This window comes from Artibeus jamaicensis, unplaced genomic scaffold (genome assembly GCF_021234435.1).
Source record: "Artibeus jamaicensis isolate MK-2021 breed Jamaican fruit bat unplaced genomic scaffold, CSHL_Jam_final scaffold_286, whole genome shotgun sequence".
NCBI lineage: Eukaryota > Metazoa > Chordata > Mammalia > Chiroptera > Phyllostomidae > Artibeus > Artibeus jamaicensis.
In genome coordinates, this window is record NW_026522034.1 from 10501625 (window position 1) to 10524062 (window position 22438).

Here is a 22438-nt window from a genome sequence, read left to right on the forward strand (position 1 = left end):
TTGTCCCTGCTCTTGAGTTCTTTTTCTTTTTTGCTCAATACCCCACCTCCCCATCCCCCAGAGCTGACAGTGTGCCCTCTCTCTGCGAGTCTGTCTCTATTTTGCTTGTTATACCAGTTTGTTCATTACATTCCACATATAAGTAAAGTTATATGGTATTTGCCTTTCTCTGACTGACTTATTTCTTAGCATAATATTCTCTAGGTTCATCTATGCTGTCCAAAGGGTAGACTTTCTTTTCTTTTTTATGGCTGAGTAATAATTCTTTTGTGTAAATGTACCATAGTTGTTTTATCCAATCATCTACTGATGGACTCGGCTGCTTCCAAATCTTGGCTATTGCTAATAACACTGCAATAAACATAAGGATGCATGTATTTCTTTGAATTGGTATTTTGAGTTTCTTTGGATAAATTCCTGAAAGTGGAATCACTAACTAGGTCATAAGGTAGTTCCATTTTTAATATTGGGTGCACCAATCTGCATGTCTACCAAAACTGCAAAAGGATTCCCCTTTCTCTACATCCTCAACAGCACTCATTATTTTTAGATTTATTGTTAATAGCCTATCTGACAAGCAAGTAATATCACATTGTGGTTTTAAATTTGCATTTCTCTGATGACCAGTGACATGGAGCATCATTTCATATGTCTATTCATCATCTATATGTTGTGTTTAGAGAAATGTTTATTCAGGTTCTTTACCTATTTTTTAATTAGATCGTTTGCTTTTTGGGTGTTATTTTTTTTAATTTTTGTGTTTTTTTAGGGTTACTGTTCAATTACACTTGTCTTCATTTTCACCCCACCATGACCCCCTTGCCCTACCCATTCCCACCTTTCTCCCACCCTCGAACCTACCCCCTCTGACTTTGTCCATATGTCCTTTATACATGTTCCTTGATGGCCCTTCCACTAATATCCCTCTCCACACTCCTCCTTGGTTCCTGTCAATTTTTTCTTTATTTCAGTGTCTCTGGTTGTATTTTGCTTGCTTGTTTATTTTGTTGATTAGATGCTATTTATAAGTGAGATCATGTGGTATTTGTCTCTCATCACCTGGCTTATTTCGCTTTGCATGGTGCTCTCCAGTTCCATCCATGCTGTTGTGAAGGGGAAGGGTAGGGGTCCTTCTTTCTTTCTGCTGCATAGTATTCCATTGTGTAAATGTACCACAGTTCTTTGGTCCACTCATTTACTGATGGGCACTTAGGTTGCTTCCAGCACTTGGCTGTTATAAATTGTGCTGTTATGAACATTGGGGTGTATAGGTTCTTTTGAATTGGTCTTTCAGGATCCTTTGTTTATTTTTTTATTTAATCTTTATTATACCTTCCCATTACCATTTAGTCCCTGTATATACCCCAACCCCCAGTAATCACCACATTGTCCTCTATGTCCATGAGTCCTTTTTCGGTTTTGGTCAGTTCTTCTATCCTCCAACCTCCCCTCTTCCACTATCTGTCATGCTACTCTCCATCTATGAATCTGCCCCCATTGTTCTTGTTACTTCAGTTTATTCATTATATTCCACAGATTAGTGAAGTCATATGGTATTTGTTTTTCTTTGACTTGCTTATTTTACTTAGCATAATGTTCTCCAGGTTCATCCATACTGTTGGAAAGGGTAAAATTATCTTCTTTTTTTTATAGCCAGGTAGTATTCCATTCTGTAAATGTCTCAGAGTTGTTTTATCTACTCATCTACTGATGGACACTTGGGCTGCTTCCATATCTTGGCAATAGTAAATAATGCTGCAATGAACATAGGGGTGTTTATGTTCTTTCAAATTAGTGTTTTAGGTTATAAGTTCTTTGTATATTTTGGATGCTAACCCCCTATTAGGTGTATTGGTGAATATGTTTTCCCATTCCATGGGTTGTCTTTTTATTTTGCTCATGGTTTCCTTTGTTGTGCAAAAACTTTTTAGATGGATTTAGTCTCATTTTTAATTTATTTTTGGTTTGTTTCTTTTGCCTAAGGAGATATACGAGAAAAAATATTACTACAAGCAAGGTATGAGATTTTACTGTCTAGATTTTCTTCTAGGATTTTAATGGTTTCAGATCTAACATTTAAATCTTTAATCCATTTTAAAATTATTTTCGTATGTGGAACAAGAAGGTAACTTCATTTTGTTTATGTGGTGTATCATGTTTATTGATTTGTGAATATCGTACCAATCTTGCATCCCAGAATAAATCCCAATTGGTCATGGTATGATCTTTTTGATGTTTTGCTGTATAATTACCTTTCTTTGTAGTATATCTTGTTTTGGAATTAAGATAATACTGGCCTCATAAAAGAGATTGGGAATCTTCCTTCCCCTTGAATTTTTTGGCATAGATTGAGAAAGATAGAAGTTAGTTCTTCTTTGAATGTTTGGTAAAATTCACCTGTGAAGCTATCTGATCCAGAGCTTTTGTTTGTTGGGAGATTTTTGATTACTGCTTCAATTTCACTAGGTGTGATCTGTCTTTTCAGATTCTCTAATTCTTCTTAATTTAGTTTTGGAAGAATTTTATGTTTCTAAGGATTTATCCATTTTTTCAGATTATTCAATTTTATGGTGTATAGTTATTCACAACATTTTCTTACAGTCCATTGTATTTTCTTCTCTGCTTTTTTATAAAGGTTTTATTTATTTATGTTTTTAGAGAGAAGGGAAGGGAAGGAGAAAGAGTGGGAGAGAAACATCAGTGTGTGGTTGCCTCTCACATGCCCCAAACTGTGGACCTGTCGTGCAACCTAGGTATGTGCTCTGACGGGGAATTGAACTGGCAACCCTTTGGTTCAGAGGTCTGTACTTAATCCACTGAGCTACACCAGCCAGGGCACTACTTCTCCACTTTCATTTGTGATTTTATTTATTTGGATTCTCTCTATTTTTTTCTTGATGAGTCTGATGTAAGGTTTGTGAAACTTCTTTATCTTTCAGAGGATCAGCTGTTAGATTAATTGTTCTCTTTTATTTTTTTTAGTCTCTATGGCATTTATTTCTGTTTTTATATTTATTGTTTTCTTTCTTCTATTCATTTTAGGCTTTGTTTATTTTCTTTCTCTAGTTCCTATAAGTGTAAATTTAGAGTGTTTCATTTGAGATTTTTCTTGTTTCTTGAGATAGGACTGTATTGTTATGAATTTCTCTCTTAGGACTGCTTTCCTTGTGTTCCTCAGATTTTAGGTTATTTTGTTCTCATTTTCATTTGTTTGAAGGTATCTTCTGATTTATTTTTTGATATTATAATTAAACAATGATTTCATTCATTGTTTAATAGCATGATATTTAGCTTCCTTGTCTTTGTGCATTTTTCAGTTTTCTTCTTGTGATTGATTTTTAGTTTCTAAGTATTATAGTCATAGAAGATGCTTGATGTGATTTTTATCTTTTTTTGTTGTTTGTTTATAACTTTATTGTTTATTTTAATTGTTGTTCAAGTACAGTTTTCTGCTTTTTACTCCTATCCAGCCCACCCCTCAGCCCTCCCCACCTCCTTCCCACTTCCACCCCCCCTGGTTTTTGTCCATGTGTCCTTTATACTTGTTCCTGCAAACCTTTCCCCTTTTCCCCTGAAATTCCCTCCCCTCTCCTCTCTGGACACTGTCAGCCTGTTCTCTATTTCAGTGTCTTTGGTTATATTTTGCTTCCTAGTTTGTTTTGTTGATTAGGTTCCTGTTAAAGGTGAGATTATGTGGTATTTGTCTTTCACCACATGGCTTATCTCACTTGGCATAATGCTTTCCAGTTCCACCCATGCTGTTGCAAAGGGTAGGAGCTCCTTCTTTCATTCTGTTGCATAGAATTTCATTGTGTAAATGTACCATAGTTTTTTGATCCATTCATTTACCGATGGGCACCTAGGTTTTTTCCAGAGCTTGGCTATTGTAAATAATGCTGCTATGAACATTGGGGTGCATAGGTTCTTTTGGATTGGTGTTTCAGGGTTCTTAGGATATAATCCTAGCAGTGGAATTGCTGGGTCAAAAGGTAGTTCCATTTTTAGTTTTCTGGGAAATTTCCATACTGTTTTCCATAGTGGTTGTAGTACCAGTCTGCAATCCCACCAACAGTGCACTAGGGTTCCCTTTTCTATACAACCTCTCCAACACTTGTTTGTTGCTTTGTTTATGATGGCCATTCTGACCAGTGTGAAGTGATATCTCACTGTGGTTTTAATTTGCATCTCTCTGATAGCTAGCGATACTGAACATCTTTTCATGTGTTTCTGGATCCTCTGTATGTCCTCTTTGGAGAAGTGTCTGTTCAGGTCCTCTGCCCATTTTTTAATTGGGTTGCTTGTCTTCTTGGAGTGGAGTCATGTGAGTGCTTTATATATTTTGGAGATTAAACCCCTGTCTGAGGTATCATTGGCAAATAAGTTTTTTTTAATACTGTTTTCTTTAGATATGCAGAAGATTTTTATTTTTATGAGATCTAACTTGTTTATTCTTTTCTTAATGTTCCTTGCTCTTAGGGGACATATCAGTAAAAATGTTGCTGTGTAAAACATCTGAGATTTTCCTGCCGATGTTCTCTTCTAGGACTTTAATGGTGTCACAACTTATATTTAAGTCTTTTAACCACCTTGAATTTATTTTGGTGTATGGTGTAAGTTGGCCCTCGAGTTTCATTTTTTTTGCATGTAGCTGTCCAGCTCTCCCAACACCATTTGTTGAAGAGGGTATTTTTACTTCATTTTATGTTGCTGCCCCCTTTGTCAAATATTAATTGACTGTAGAGACTTGGGTTGATTTCTGGGCTCTCTGTTCTGTTTCATTGGTCCTTGTGTCTGTTTTTATGCCAGTACCAGGCTGTTTTGGTTACAGTGTCTTTGTAATACAGTTTTCTATCAGGTATTGTAATCCCTCCTACTTTGCTCTTCTTTCTCAAAATTGCAGCAGCTATTTGGGGTTGTTTATGGTTCCATATAAATTTTTGAAATGTTTGTTTTATGTCTGCAAAATATGCCATTGATACTTTAATAGGTATTGCATTGAATTTGTAAATTATTTTGGATAGTATGAGTATTTTGATTATGTTAATTCTTCAGATCCATGAACACAGTATATGTTTCCATTTATTTGTGTCTTCCTTGATTTTTTTCTTCAGTGTTATATAGTTTTCTGAATATAGGTCTTTTATCTCCTTGGTTAGGTTTATTCCTAGGTATTATATTTTTCTTGTTGCAATATCAAATGGGATTTTTTCTTGATTTCTACTTCTGACGTTTCATTGTTGGTATACAAAAATGCCTTTGATTTCTGGATATTGACTTTGTATTCTGCTGTTTTGCCAAATTTATTTATTACATTGAGCAGATTTTTGGCAGAATCTATAGTATTTACTATGTATACTACCATATCATCTGCAAACAGTGACAGTTTTGTTTTCTCCTTTCCAATTTGGATGCCTTTTATTTTCTTTTCTTGTCTGAGCTCTGTGTCTAAATCTTCCAATACTATCTTGAATAGAAGTGGTAAAAGTGAACAACCTTGTCTTCTTCTTGATCTTAGTGGAAAAGCTTTTATTTTTTGCCCATTGAGTATGATGTTGACTGTAGGTCTCTCGTATATGGCCTTTATTATGTTGAGGAATGCTCCCTCTATTCCCACATTGCTGAATGTTTTTATCATAAGTGGGTGCTGTACCTTATCAAGTGCTTTTTCCACATCTATTGATACGATCATGTAATTTTTGTCTTTGTTTTTGTTTATATGATGCATTACATTTATTGATCTGTCAATATTGTATCATCCTTGCATCCCTGGGGTGAATCCCACTTGGTCATGGTGTGTGATCTTTTTAATTTATTGTTGGATGTGGTTTGCCAATAGTTTGTTGAAGATTTTAGCGTCTATGTTCATCAGTGATACTGGCCTGAAGTTTTCTTTCTTTGTTGTGTCTTTATCTGGTTTTGGGCTTAAGATGATGCTGGCTACATAAAAAGAATTTGGGAGTCTCCCATTGTTTTGGATTTTTTGGAATAGTCTTGAAGGATAGGGGTTAACTCTTTCTTAAATTCTTTGTAGAATTCTTCTGTGACACCATCTTGTCTAGGGCTTTTGTGTGTCAGTTTTTTGGTTACAGCTTCAATTTCATGAGCTGCTATTGGTCTGTTCAGGCCTTCTGCTTTTTCACTGAGTTTTGGAAGATTATATTTTTCTAGAAATTTGTCCATTTCACCTAGGTTTTCAAATTTCTTGGCATACAGTTCTTTGTAGAAATTTTTATGATCCTTTGTATTTTTGTGGTATCAGTTGTAATCTCTCCTCTTTCATTTCTGATTGTGTTTTTTGGGTCTTCTCTCTTTTCGTGGGTTCTTTCTATATGTTTATTAATGAACCTTCCCCTTATTTCCCCTGGTATCTCCTCCCCCCCCGTCACTGTCATTTTGTTCTTTATTTCTATGCCTCTGGTCATATTTTGCTTGCTTATTTGTTTTATTTATTAGGTTCCAATTATAGGTGAGATCATATGGTATTCATCTTTCACCACCTGGCTTACTTCTCTTTGCATAATGCTCTCCAGGAAGGGAAGGGGAGGAGCTCCTTCTTTCTTTCTGCTGTGTAGTGTTCCATTGTGTAAATGTATCATAGTTTTTTGATCCACTCACTTACTGATGGGCACCTAAGTTTTTTCCAGCACTTGGTTGTTGTAAATAGCGCTGCCCTGAACACTGGGGTGCAAAGGTTCTTTTGAATTAGTGTTTCAGGTTTCTTAGGGTATAATCCCAGCAGGGGAATTGCCTATTGAAAAGGCAGTTTCATTTTTAGTTTTCTGAGGAAATTCCTTACTGTTTTCCATATTGGCTGCAGGAGTATATTCCCACCAACAGTGCACTAGGGTTCACTTTTCTCCACAACCTCTCCTACACTTCTTGTTTATTAATTTGGTTATGATGGCCATTCTGACCAGCGTGAAGTGGTATCTCATCATGGTTTTAATTTACATCTCTCTGATGGCTGGTAATACTGAGCATCTTTTCATGTGTCTTTGGGCCCTCTGTATGTCCTCCTTGGAGAAGTGTTCGTTCAGGTCCTTTGCACATTTTTTAATTGGATTGTTTGTCTTCCTGGTGTGAAATCCTGTGAGTTCTTTATATATTTTGTAGATCAAGCCCTTGTGTGAGGTATCATTGGCAAATGTGTTTTCTGACATGGGTTTTCCCTTTTCATTTTGCTGATTTTCTTTCACTGTGTAGAAGCTTTTTTATTTAATGAAGCCCTATTTGTTTATTTGTTCCTTTATATTCCTTGGTCTAGAGGACACATTGGTGAAAATATTGCTTCCTGGGATGTCTGAAATTTCCCTGCCTTGTTCTCCTCCAGGACTTTTATGTTGTCATGACTTATATGTAATTCTTTTATCCATGTTGAGTTAAATTTTATGTATGGTGTAATTTAGTGGTTGGGTTTCATTCATTTGCATGTAGCTCTCTGAATTTCCCAACACCATTTTATCTTCATTTTTCAAAAATTCTGTTTTCTTTTTGCTGCTCTGATTGGGTGTTGTTTTTTCTACCTTGGCTTCCAAATCATTGATTTCATCTTCTGCTTCTTCTGTTACTTTGTTTAATCCTACCAATGTATTATTTATTTCAGAGATTAATTTTTCTTCTGATTGGCCGTTTTTATGGTTTTTATGTTATCTTCCCTCTTGTGCATCTTTATAATCATTACTTTTAACTCTATGTCTCATAAATTGTTTACCTCCATTCCATTTAGCTCTTCTTATGGAAATTTTGTTTATTCTTTCACCTGGATTCTATTACTTTTCTTCCCATTTTGGCTGCCTCTTTATGTTTTTTTCTATGTATTAGGCAGATCTGCAAACACCCTTGTCCAGGCCTGTGTCAGACACTCTCTGTACCTGGCTCTTGGCAACCTGTTTGGAGCTGTCAGTGATTCATAGCTTGTGACTCCCTCTGCTGGGCTTGTTGCATGCAGAAAGGACAAAGCTGCACATCAGGGCTGCCTTTTACAAGGCTTCAGCCTTGGCAAGGGTGGGCTAAAGTCTCAGAGCGCCCAGAGATCCACCTCCTCCTGCAGTCTGTCTGTCAGGCTCTACTTCACAGCAGGACTTAAGCTCCATGGGGTGAGCAAGAGCAATTCCTGTGGGTGGGGCTATTGCTTACCCCCAGGCTGATGCTGCTGTGAGGGGAGTGCTGTGCCTAAGACAGACATCTTCTTTAGTATGTGAACCGACTGAACATAGCAATCCTGGTGACTGACCTTTCAGCTTTCTCACTAGATCCACCAACCCCAGATTCTCCTCCTGTGGTTCCAGTCTGCTCTGCCCTCCCTCAGCCCATGCCCGGGATAATTGGCTGCAACAAAATTTTGTGTGTTGGCCCTTTAAGAGCATGTCTGTATCTCCAGCTGTCTTTTCCTGGCAGACAGAAAACCCACTGCTTTTCACAACAAGATGTTATATGGGTACCTTTCCTGGTTCTGGTGTTTAGATCCTGCTCTTTTCAGAGGGAATCCCCAGCTCCTGAAATATCCCTCTGAACTTCAGCTGCTGCCCATGAGGGGCTAGGCAAGCATCTCACACCTCTGCTCTTCCCGTCACTCTTGATGTGGTGGTGTGGTTTCTTCTGTATGTGCTGGGTTATAAGGCTTCTCTCCAGCTAGTCTTCAGTTGGTTGTTCAGAATGATACTTTTCTATAATTTAATTGTTATTCCAGCTTGGTCCTGGGAGGAAATCAGTACAGATTCCGAAACCCACTCTGCTGCCATCTTCGATCTTCACTTTATATTCTTATGAACACAATTACATTGTTAGCGAATGTCATTTTCTTTTGATGACAAACTTTGTGTTGTTTTGAATAGTATATATTATATATTACAGAGAACTTAAATTTACAATTAGCAATAATCATGCCTCGGACAAGCCTCATTGGCTACGATACTGCCGCTGTGCAAAGCTGAGATAACTTAGGTTTAAATTAAAAATTAAACTCTTTGTCATGACTGGCGTGGCTCAGTGGGTTGAGCACCATTTTGTAAATTAAATGGACACTGGTTCAGTTCCTGGTCAAGGTTCATGCCTGAGTTGTGAGCTAGGTTCCTGGTTGAGGGCGTGCGAGAGGCAACCAATCAATGTTTCTCTCACACTTTGATGTTTCTCTCCCTTTCTTTCTCCCTCATTCCCCCCTCAGTAAACAAACAAACAAACAAACAAATAAAACTCTTTGCTTTAACTTCTTATCTAACACTGATATAAAAAATCATGTCACCCTCTGTTATTTACAAAACAATAATAGCTGCTTTCTGAAGTCAGTGGCTTCAGAATTTAATTTTCTTACTTTTGGACTTTGTAGAATCTTAGGGTGGCTCAATTAATTTATAACAATGCAGCTCACCATATGCTGAGGAAATATCAAAAGATACTCAAAACATTTCATGTTTAGAGATTTCTACCAAAATTGTATGAAGTAGATATGATCTTTTCTGATTAAATCCAGATTAATCAACAGAACCTTAGCATGTACATTTTATAGCTCATCAAATGAAAGATAAAACATTATTCCCTTCAGTGGACAGAAATACAGTGGTAACCTGGTACAGGACTGGAGGGAGTAGGGGTGGGAGATAAGTTTACATTAATGCTGAAGTCATAGTCAATTCAAAATAGCCCCTGGTAGCAATCAACTCAAAGCTAAAAGAGCTAAAAGCCGATTTAAAATAATCTATATGTTGTTTGTGTGCTATAATATTGTCCTACTCAGGATGAAAATGATAACAACAGAAGGATTTTAACCTTATTTTTAAGGGAATTATTAGAGTAGACATACAGATTGAATATTTTGCTTATGTGCATATTTAGAAATATGTTTATATTTTATGGTGGTAAGCATAATAGTGGGATGTAACATAGTTGACCCTTGAATAATGGGGCTAGAGCAGCTGGCACCCACCCCCACTCACATAGCTGAGAACCCAGATACGACTTGACTCCCCCCAAACCCAACTACAATAGGTCTTTCTCATCTGCAGATTCAACATGGTTGAATCTCTAAATGCAAAATCCTAAGATATAAAGAGCCAACTTTGTTTATTTAAAAAAATAGGTGGACTTGCACTGTTTAAATCCATGTTGTTCTAAGGGCTCTAGTCCATATTGTTCTAAGTGCAGAGTACGTATATAATTTTAAGACTTTCTTATAGTTGCGTGGAAGCAAAGTCCATTAAACTAAGACTGAAGGAGAGTTAAGAGATCAAAATAATGACAAAAAATAGTAGCTTACCAAAGTGATCTATTTTTATGATTTTTTATTATTTTCTTAACATATATGCGATAGGGCAGAAAGCAGACAGCTGTGGAGCAAGGATGACAAATCAGGGGCAGAAGTGTGGCTTACAGTGTGTGCCATTATTTCTAATCACCACACTGTAAAGCGGAGATAAGAGTAGGCTTGTCGATGGGAAGATAAATGTTGTTTTGTCTCTATTTTTTAATGTAGGAGAGAGTAAGCATATTTATATGCTGTAGGGATTAACCTTGATTGACTTTGTTGACAGAGAAAATTAGACAGTTTTGAGAGATTTCTGCATAGATGGTACAGAAGTTGGTAAAGTTTAACTTGTAAAATACTAAACTAATAGAAAATGAAAAGAGAGAATAGAAAGAAAGTGAGATTTTTAGGGAATTTGATTTCCAAAAAATGATAGAGCACACCAGGGAAAGAGTACAGTATTAGCAAAAAGTTATAGTTAGGTTAGAAATACAAGCATTATGGTTTGTTTTTTATAATGTAAGTAATTATTCTTTGTAGTCCTGAGATGGTGTTATAATATTGCTAAAATATTGAGTTGTGTACTTACTATTTCTCTTTATACATTGGTAAACCTCAATAGCACTCTTTTTGCCCTAATCTTGGTTTGACCTACTAAGACATTTTTTCTCCGTTTTACAAACCTCACTTCATTCATTTCTGACCCCAATGCTCTATGGCCACATGTCATTCAAAATTCACCAAGGCCATCTTGATTGTCAAAGGGAATGACCTTTTTTGTCTATGCTCTTAATGGACAACTCTGGAGTTAAGTGATGCTTTTAGATATTTCACCAGGCCTAAGCATCTCTTTGTGCAACTTTTAAAGCAGTACATTTTCTGTTTTTCTTCCATGTGTTTGACTTTATAATTATACTAAGTATCATTCCTCGGCCTCTCTCTCTGTGTTAATAATTTATATTTTTCATGGTTCTACCATTATCCCCTTACTTTCTTATTCTGTGCTCTAGATGTTACATTTGAGGGATTTTTGTCTCTAAATGTTGTATTTTAGAGATTTTTGTCCACCATCCACTGCCATTTAAAAACTCTAATTTTTTTCTTCTTTTTTAAAAATTTAATTATTTTTCAACTACAGTATTCTGTCTTTTACTCCCATCCCAGCCCACCCCCCATGCCCCTCACTTCCCTCCCATTTTCACCCCCCTTAGTTGTTGTCCATGTGTTCTTTATACTAGTTCCTGTAAATCCTTCCCCTTTTTCCCCTGAATTTCCCTCCCCTCTCCCCTCTGGACACTGTCCCCCTGTTCTCTATTTCAGTGTTGTTGTTTTTATTTTGCTTGCTTGTTTGTTTTGTTGTTTAGCTTCCTGTTAAAGGTGAGATCATATGGTATTTGTCTTTCACAGCCTGGCTTATTTCACTCAGCATAATGTTCCATCCAAGCTATAAAAACTCTAAATCTTCAGGTCCAGAAACAACTTGTCAGTGGTTGGTGAGATCACTATCAGCACCTAAAACTGAATTTTTTACCTTGTCTCTCAAATCTTTATAGTTTCTTCTTTCCTGTCTGAATTTGTGATATTATAAAATGTAATATAATGGACAGAAGGGCAGAGATATTGTCAACAACAAGAGGAGTAATTATGGATGAGATCTTTACACACAATACTTAATTGAACAAGCTGAGAGGTCATTCTGGAAAAGGGAGGGAGGAGATCATTCACACAGTATCTTAACCTAGTAACTCAGGTAGGAAAGAGAAAGTAAAAAGAATGAAAGACATCATCTTTTAGAAGCTCTGGTTTTGTAATTAGGCTTATTCTGGCTTCATAAACACAGACTGGGAGTTTTCCTTCCTCTTGAATTTTTTGGAATAGATTGAGGAGGATAGGAGTTAGTTCTCCTTTAAATGTTTGGTAAAATTCACCTGTGAGTCCATCCAGTACAGGGCTTTTGTGTGCCAGGAGTTTTTTGATTACTGCTTCAGTTTCACTAGTTGTTACCAGTCTCTTCAGGCTTTCTGCTTCTTCTTGATTCAGTTTTGAAAGATTGTATGTTTCTATAAGTTTATCCATTTGACCCAGGTTTCCCAACTTCTTGGTGTATAGTTGTTCATAATAATTTCTTACTATCCTTTGTGTTTCTATTGTATTGGTTGTAACTTCTCCTCTTGCACTTCTGATTTTATATATTTGAGTCCTCTTTCTTTTTTCTTGATCAGTGTGGTTACAGATTTGGTGATTTTGTTTATCTTTTCAAATAACCAGCTCCTGGATTTATTGATCCTTTGAATTGTTTTTTTAGTTTCTATGTCATTTAATTCTGCTTTGATCTTGATTAATTCCTTTCTTCTACCTACTCTGAGCTTTGTTTGTTGTTATTGTTCCTCTAGTTCTTTTAGATGTAGAGTTAGGTTGTTTATTTGAGATTTTTCTCTTTATTGTTATGTATTTATTGCCTGTATTATTATGAACTTCCCTCTCAGGACTGCCTTCACTGTGTCCCATAGGTTTTGGGTTGTTACGTGTTCATTCTCATTTGTTTCCATATAGTTTTTGATTTCTTCCTTGATTTCATTGTTAACCCATTCATTATTTAATAACATATTACTCAGTTTCCTTATATTTGAATGCTTTGAGTTTTTTCCTTGAGGTTAATTTCTAGATTCAAGCCATCCAGTATTTACCATAGCTAAGTGTCCATCAGTAGATGAGTGGATAAAAAAAACTGTGATACATTTATACAACAGAATAGTACACAACAGAAAGAAAGAATGAACTCCTACCTTTTGTGACAGCATGAATGGAACTGGACAATGTCATGCTAAGCGACGCAAGCCAGATGGTGAAAGACAAATGCAATAGGATGTCACTTATAAGAGGAATCTAGTGAACAAAATAGAACCACAAGCTTGGAAACATGGAACAGATTGACAGTGACTAGAGGGATGGGGGAGAGGGATAATGGTGGAAAGAAAGGGAAGGGTCTAGTTAAAGGGCATGTATGAATGGCCCCTGGACATGGACCACAGGGTGGGGACTGACTGTGGGAACAGGGGCAGGCTGTGCAGAAGAGGGCAAAGGGGGCAAGTTGGGACAACTGTAATAGAATAACAATTTTAAAAAATTTAAAAAGAAGCACTAAACACTTGTGCTCTATTAAAAATCATGCCATAGGCAGAAAAGACTAATTATTGCCAATACCCATTAGCTAAATATAAGATGTAGAAAACTGAGAGGTGGCCCTGGCTGGTGTGGCTTAGTTGACTGGGCATCGTCCTGCAATGTGAAAGATCACCGGTTTGATTCTGGGTCAGGGCACATGCCTGGGTTGTGGGTTTAGTCCTCAGTTGGGGCACGTTCAAGAGGCAACCAATTGATGTTTCTCTCTTACATCAACATTTCTTTCTTCTTTCTCCTTCCCTTACCCTCTTTCTAAAAATAAAATAGATAAAATGTTAAACAAAAGAAAACTGAAAAGTATTTTATGAAGGCATATAATCACTTAAACTGATAGAACAGTGAAAGGGAATGTGATCATTGTTATGTCTGTTTTAAGTGTGAAACTGAACGACTGCGAAGGGAATGTTGTTACATAACAGGGACAACTCGATTACCTCTGGCCACGGTACAGCAGTAAGATGTGTGATGTCTTCTATCCCTGTGTCTTTGTCTGTCTCTCTCCACAGAAGCCGGAGTGTGTGAGGGATGCTGGTTCAGGGTGGTTTACTGATCCCCTCACCATTGTTTCTGAGAAGGGTCTTGTGAGAATCCCTCTCTCCATACTACCGATCCCAGGAGATCTGTGACATACGCCAGGAACATAAGTTACCTTCCCCTACTGTAGAAGTGGCAAAATTTTACTGTTAACCTGAATTCCCAGAGAACAGTTAGATCAGTTATTGGCCAAAGTACAAAGCTTTTACAATTCTTAGAAGACAGGGAACTCCTAGTACTAAACCTATTACTGTCAAATAATGGTGTGTGCTTCAGGGACAGTGCCTGTTACTGGAAAAAGCTTCTCTCTCAAAACCAGTTCTTTTCTAAGTCCTGACTCCCACAAAGCCCTCCATTATTTGGTCTCAGAGCCCTTCATCTCAAGCCTCTCCCACCTGTGAGTGATGTAGGGATCATAGAGATTATGAGATACCTTTTATTTAAAAATCATCTTCTTTTACCTAGTTAACCAAAGTATAAACTTTGGTGCATCTTAAGTGTTTCCCCTCACCTCCACAGTCAGCCAACACCGAGTCTGCCTAACAAGATCTCTAACGTGGGTCTCCCTCCTCATTTCCATTCCCAGGACTGTGCAGTCTCTCTCCTGCATCTAGAGACATGATGGCAAGGTGACAGAGTAGTGCCAGTGTCAGCGTTCAGAACAAATTGTAAACTACATGGTCTGCGTTTTACTGTAGTTATTTCTTAAACACTGCACACAGTCTTTCATAGACATACCTTTGAACACACAGTTTCATCTCTCTGGAAAGCCCTTTTCCTTTTGTTCCTACCACATGCGTCTTTCCACATGATGTTAAATGTCACTGACTCTGTGAAACGTGTTAGAAACCCCCAGGCAGATTTACTCATGCTCTGTTTTGTTCTTTTACAGAGCTTCTGACTGTTTTCGGCTAATGCACCTATCTTGTTCAACTGTAATCATTTTTTCTTTTGTTTTTAATAAATTGGACAGAGCAAATAGGCCGTAACTAGAAGGCACAGTTCATGGCACTAATTAATGCTCACGTCCCTAGAACAGAGCCTTGTGTATGACCTATGGCAGTTGCTCAATAAATATATGCCTGAAAGTCTGTATATGAGCTAAAAGGCCGAAAATGTTCCTGGTGGTTGCCACTAGAAAATAATTTATTTATATTCTTTTTCCAACAGAAGACAGACAGAATTTGGTTTAACTTTCAAAAGTATATTCTAACAAGATAAGAAAATGTCTCTCTTTTGTCCTTTTAGGCTGAACTCTTGAACCCAAACACAGCTTACTCAAAGGGGGTTGATGTGATTAGTGTTAGGAGAGATTTTATGTAATGAGATTTGGTATATTACAAGCAAATTTGGATGAATATGAGTCTCGTGCAATATTTTAACATTTTAATTTATTGCTGACTCTACAGGGCAAAGGAGATCATAACCCTTAGTCCAATTTTAGGATGATGAATTGAGACTTTTTCCAAATAGGCAGAGGATAAAATACATCTTGCTTCAGACATAGTATGGCAAATTACATTTACATTTAAAGAGAGTAAATACAGTGGCGCAATCGTTGATATTTAGCTAGAATAGGAGATAGGTGTCAAATAGTGATATTTCCTAAAGCAAATGATAAATTAATTACTGAATGCCTATTCTGTGCTTTGAATTATGTGGTATAGGACAGATGCCAATAAAAGATGCTTCTCTTGGCAAGGTACTAACTTAATATCCAGTAAGAATGACAAGAAAATGAGAATAACTGGGCAGTACGTAACTCCTGGAAAAAAAGAGAAGAAAATCATTGCTAAGTAACTCAAGAAGGTGCCAGGAACATCAGTCCATATATCAATCTGATAATTAGAAATAAAGGAACACCATAAGCAAAGACTCTTAAAAACTTTAGGGCTCCTTACCTTTACTCCGATGTCAGGCTGATGTTCTAGAGAAGGGGGAGCTCAGGATGGATGGTGGAAGGACCCTTTACAGAGCACCTAAATGCCATCCAGACGGATGCAGACTCGGAAACGTCACTGGCAGGCATTATAGCTTCTAAGACAGGAAAAAGACACAAAGACAATAAAAATTCCAAGAGATTTTGGCAGTTGTAAGATTTCATGGATTTGACAGAGACCAGAGGCAGAATGGTCAATTGGGACAGTGTTTATTGGTCAAGGTTAGAACTATTACACTATTTTTATTGTTGATCTAGTTATGGTGCTGTAACTCTTTTATGAACAGTTTCTCAGTCTTTTTTATTCCTGAAATCTAGTCCAGGTCTAGTGTGGGAGTTATTTAGAACTCTAATTTAATTCTATCAGACATAGTTTCACAACATAAAGCAGTGAAAAGACCAAATGGCCACTGATTCTGGTCTTATTTAAACCATACTAACTGCACACCTGTGGCCAGTTCACAATGTCAAGGGGGCCCCCAAAATTAATTTTCTTTCTGACCTTCTAAGTTATTCTGGCTGGATTAATAATTAAATTGACATGAGAGACAGATTAGCAGGAAAAAAAATGACCAAATTTATTAGGTATGTAAATATAAGAATTCTATATGAACATGAGACCCTAGGACAGATCTGGAATTAAGCTTTATATGCCATCTTGAGCTAAAAAGAAGCATGGGGGTGTGGTTTGGTACTTGAAAGGGGAATAAGGCAACTAACATGGAGATACTAAAGCAAACGTTTGGCAAACAAAGGTTTGCAGGGAGGTCTTTGACCATGGGCCACAGAGACATCTTTGCTCAAATCAGGCCTTGCTGCCTCCTCCCTGTCAATCACCCACAAGCTCACCTTACACTGTAGTCACCTGTGATGGTAGTGCCTCCCTGGGGCACTAAAGGACCTCCTCCATCTAAGGTCCTTTAGACAGTTAGAAGGTCAATGGATTTTCCTGAGGCACTGTTTCTTAAAAATAACCAGCCAAAAATGATCAATGTCCCACAAGGCATATGTTGGGATGGCAAGTCCTGCTTGTTCTCAGTGTCCTCAGACTTCACTATTTCCCTAATGTGGAAATAAGAACACTGACCTGGATGAGCTCTAAGACCTTTTAGGCTGAGCTTTCTGCAGAGCAAAGGAGTTCATGGAAGCTTCTAAAATGTTCATGTTATCACTGAGCAGCTGAAGTACTGAGCATAGTATATAAACCATTTTAAATTTATTTTTCAGTTACAGTGGACATACAATATTATATTAGTTGGAGGTGTACAACATAGTGATTAGACATTTACATGCCTTAAACATGAACATCCCAACATTCTTAGTACCCACCTGGCACCACACATACTTACTATAATATTATTGATCATATTCCCTGTGCTGGACTTTATACCCCTGTGACCATTTTTATAGCTGGAAATCTGTTCTTCTTAATTCCTTTCCCTTTTTTCACCCATTCCCCCCAACCCAAAATATTTAGAGTATATTTTAATGCATACTGGGAAAAAATACATCTTCAACACTTAAAGTAAGGGAGAATCCTTCACCCCCCTATAAAATAGGTGGTAGGTTCATGATTACAGTATATAGGCAATTGTCTTTTCCAAGAATGTGTTAAAATGTAGAAGAAAAAGAGCATAAAATTAACCCTTGTGAATGAACACAATGTGCTGACTGTATAATTTAAATGGTTTAAATAAGCTACTTATTTGCATAATGATACTTTGGAAAGATATATCTTAAAAATAGCAGTACTGTTCATTGACTTGAAATTAAAACAAAAATAACAAGTGTAAATTAGTCTCAAAAGGATGTCACGTTACTACATAATTAGATCTATTAATAAACATGTGGGCCATCACTTATTAAGCAAAATTTGGCATAGAAATGTATTTCAAGGTAATGAATCTATATTTTCTCTTTAACAATTTTCTATTTATATTTTATAAATATAGATTAATTATCATCAGTTTAACTTCTATAATATATATGCAGCTATTTATTTTAAAATAAGTTACTCTTTAATATCACTTATCTTAATTGAAGTTTAAATTTGATCACTAAAGGGAATGAGTTGAAAGAAACATTGTATGAAATACATCAGAACACCAGAGAAACTCTGCAGATAAGGATATGTAATGTCATAACACTAAACAAATTATTACAGTGTCTAGACAGAGTCCAAAGACGTGGTGGAAAATTTTTGATAAATTGATTTTATTGAACAAAAAAAATGATTTGTTTAAGCACCATTTAGTTTTTTAAACTAGTGAAATGGTGCATAGTATGAAGTTTAGTTACTTGAAAAATTTTTGTAAAAAAGAATATTTTATCCATTCAAGTATTTTATTTTAGTCAACAAATATTTATAAGACCCAGAAAATTATTTCTGATAACCTGATCCATGTAGCACTGTTATGTCATTATCGGGGATGTTGGTGAAAATCAGATTCTTGGCATTGTCTGCACACATACAGTTCTCTGTGTATGCCTCTGAGTTCCCAGACAGTTTATTGTGCATACTGACTGTAGGAACTACTGTTCTAGAAACATTCCTCATTTGTATCCTACTGTTGGAATTTTTACATGTCATTTGAGGCTGAGAATTGGAGAGTGGAATTCTGATTTGAAAGCTGGAGAACAGGACTCTACTTGGGTATCCAGAAAGGTATAAAATTATCAGTTGTTTTATTATTTATAAGTAGCTTTTCTATCTTTCAGTTTCTGTTTGAAATTGAGAAGCATAATATTAAAATATGTCCTTGTCTATGATTAAAATCTACTTGTTCTGTACATTTCCATCATATAAAATAAAGTATTACATAGTGGCATTTTTTTTAAGTTTTCAGAACATAGATTTTCCCAGAAGTTTTTCCATAAGTTAGACTTATAAAATCATTTTATCTCTTCCATAAAATCACCAAGTTTACTTTCAAATTTTATGGAATTAATGATCCTTTTAGAGTTAAAATAAAAATTTCAAGCATGCACACATTAATTCGTAAGCAATCAGCCTCTATTAATGCTACTGCTGTTTAGGCTGAGATTGCTACCAGGAAATTCTTGGCATTACTACTGTCTTTAACATGTCAGAATATATAGCTTTTCCACTGGCTTTTGATTAAATTAAGTTTCTCCTTCACTTCCAAATATAAACAAAAATACTGCACTCACAATAAGGAATGATCTCCATTTTGCAGCTAGCAGATGATGGTAATCTCCTTGATGACAGGACATATCTTATTATCTAAGTTTGTCATGGCCTGGAGAGTTTTTGCATGTAGTGGCTTTGCAGTGTTGTGTGAACCCATGAGAGCTAGTCAAGTTTTACTGACTTACATGGCCCTGAAATAGGAGAGAATTATTCATGCTGGTCAGCTTCATGAGAACTAAGTCTCTTTTGAATAAGAATTTTATACTTAGGCTCCAGTGATTTATTGATTTTTGTCAGTGGCTTAATTCAATGATCATATCATTGCTTATATCAATACAGGAGTCTATAAAAATTGAAAACTAAGTAAGTATTCAGTTCTTGATAATCAAATGTTTTCATTCCTTAGCTTCCTGTTTGCACCAAAGGGCTTATAAAATTAGTAGAAAAATGACAGACTCTTCAATTCAAAATCCTTTTTTTTTTCTTACCAATGGTCTCCTTTTGCACTATCTAGTATTTGGACAATACCCTTTACTATATTAAACTTTGCATTTCAGAAAGGAAGGGGACCTTGCACATTTTTGCAATCAAATTTTATCATGTGTTTTTGTAATGACGGAGATTTTCTGAGTTGCCAGTTTTCTCTTGCCACTCTATTCCCTCTTGACATATTCAGAATGTCTTGGTGACTTTTAAATAAATTCCAACCTTTCTGTCCAGCAAAATTTTTAATCCTTCAGGGATTCTCAAAGTGTTAAGATTGATGGATTTGATTCTGGTAAATTCTAATTAAAATTGCTCTTATAATGAGGATGATTCATGGAAAGATGGTTTACTTATCTTTTTATGTATCTTGTCTCTCTTCCTGACTCAACAGCTCCCCCCACGGTTCGTATTGTCCATTCCGGCTTGGCCTGTAACATTGAAGAGGAGCGCTACTCTGAGAGAGTCTACACTATACGGGAAGGAGAAACCCTGGAATTGACCTGTCTGGTCACTGGACATCCACGTCCACAGGTGAGTCTGAACTGTGACATTAGGGAAAACTCTTTCAGTTTGTGTGTGTGTGTGTGTGTGTGTGTGTGTGTGTGTGTGAAATTCAGGTAGGGGGTGTAATACAGTATAAGGATGGTGACTGCTGAACATTCAACCTTGAAGTATTTGTGTGGATTTTGAAAAAACGATTTTTGGTTTAGTATGATGAGAAATTTGGAAGACATTTCTAAGAAAGGTGTTAAAGAGAATACTACAATATCTTAGTAAGATAACAATTCATATGGCAATTTGTTTATTTTAGAATGTGGAATATGACCTCAGGATGACCTGACTTTTGTTGAGGAGGCATCTATTCTGAAAACTGTGATGCACCAGGTCACATTTACTGTCCTTGCACCTAGTCATTATACCCATAGAAAATTTTGGAAAACAAATATTTGTAGGTGATATGTGCATTCAGACACTCAGAGTCATGACTTACAGCTTTGTAAAGCTAATTTAATAGCAGGCACAGATATTGACACTTTCTAAGGGCACTCAAATTAGAAACAATAAACAAAGAAGAACCTTACAGGAGTCAAAGAAAGTGTTACTATAAGATAATATGGAAAACTATGTATCTATAATGAAAAAATTTTCAGGTACAGAATATTCAGCATGTTTTGTTCATGATTTGCCAGTGTTTAATTCCATGTTTAACCTGACTAATTCAAAGCATATATTCATAATAAACACAAACACTATGACGGAAAAGTCTCATTTGGTAGACAGAGTTACATCTTATAAGTTTTTGTGTTACAGGAAAAAAAATCCAGATAACGCATACTACATAGGGAAAAGTAAAGAGCAATGTGGAAAGGGGGGGTCGAATGGTGATGGAAGGAGACTTGACTCGGGTGGTGAACGTACAATACACTGTACATCTGATTTGTTATCAAATTGTTCCCCTGAAACATGTGTCATGCCAGTAAATCCCATTAAAAAGAGCAATGTGGAGATTTCATGACCCATTGTTTTAAGCTTGTCTTTTGCTCTGACCTTCCTTAGAGCTTAATACTCAAGAATGTTATGACCCTGCCATTTTGACCCTGAAGAAAATTGAAAATAAGTATGGTAAAATACATTTTATAAAGCTCATGATGTTGATAATATGGAAAACTAAAAAAGTAACCTAGAAAAAAAAGGAAAAATTGTGTAAAATATCATAACAAAAACAACAAAAAAACTAACCTATAAAAAATGAAAAATTATTAATATATAATATATATAGCCATTCATAATGGCTAAAATTGTAAATTATAACATTTGCTGTTAACTAAAAATTGATTGAAGAATAAATTGTCTTAATAAAATTGATTTCTACAAATTTGACCCAATATAATCAGACTTGGTAGAAAAATTGCAAACCTGAACATGTAAGAGCATAAATAATAATTGTTAAAACTTGATATAGACAGAGAAGGTAACATGGAAAGGATTTTTATTTTAAAATTCATACAGAAAACAATGGAGTCCAGTGAAAACAATTTTACTAAAATTTAAAAAATAGCATTAACTTGAGAATATTATCACAAAAATTTAGTATAGTTATTATTTGATTATAAGTTCTTTGTTTATACACACACACACATATGAATTCCAGAATGAAAAAGTTGGGATCAAAATAAGAGAGCCCAAATAAATCTAAAAGAAGCCACAAGTTGCTTTATGAGAGGGAATTTATGGTAAGAGAAGACTTATTGATGCTTTCATTATTCCCACACTGAGTGTGCCTAATTCTGCATTCTGATCTCTAAATTTTACTTACAAACACAAGTTCTTATCTCTGATTTTAAGTTATCCCAGCTGTTCTGCTCCTTCTAGCTCCACCTTTATGTTCCCTTAATATTAGAAATGTCTTATTTTCCCCATACATCTTCCCTCTCATGCTAGGATGCATCTTTTGATCTCTGACTGATCTAAAATAAGTTCTGATACAAAGGAGTAGAGTATCACCTTATTCATTTTCCCTAAGCAATTCCATTTTTGGAAATGTCTCAGTGTGCTCTGAAATTCACAAAGATTTATTGTTTCAGTATTCTTATCTCTTCATTCCTAGAAGTAACTCATGTGTTTGCAGGTGAATAAGTTTCAGCACATATTGCCAGTTTGATAAATTAATTGGGCCTCTTCTTTGTCAACAAACTGTATAAGGAAGGCTGACAGAACAGCTGGGCCTCGGCAGCCCGGCCAAACACTGAAGGGCACGCTGTTGGCAGCTGGTCCCGAGGATGGTTTTTCTTGGCTGATACCATGAAGCGGGAATGGTTTTCTTGTTGCTTTGTCTAATCTGAATATGATAAGAGTTGAAAGTGCAATGGAAGAGAGATTTCTTAATCTGTTGCATGTTCCTGGA

The 22438-nt window shown here is 36.1% G+C and overlaps 1 protein-coding gene and 1 pseudogene across 1 annotated transcript in view; one reads left to right on the forward strand and one right to left on the reverse strand.

Moving 5' to 3' along the window:
* The window catches only part of MDGA2 (MAM domain containing glycosylphosphatidylinositol anchor 2), an 875220-nt gene that overhangs the window by 363593 nt on the left and 489189 nt on the right, over positions 1 to 22438 (forward strand). Inside the window, exon 2 of the mRNA XM_053656885.1 lies at positions 19925 to 20064. Within this exon, the coding sequence (XP_053512860.1) occupies positions 19925 to 20064 (140 nt within the window). The remainder of the gene's footprint in view (positions 1 to 19924; positions 20065 to 22438) is intronic.
* On the reverse strand, positions 8803 to 8931 carry LOC119042636 (uncharacterized; annotated as a pseudogene).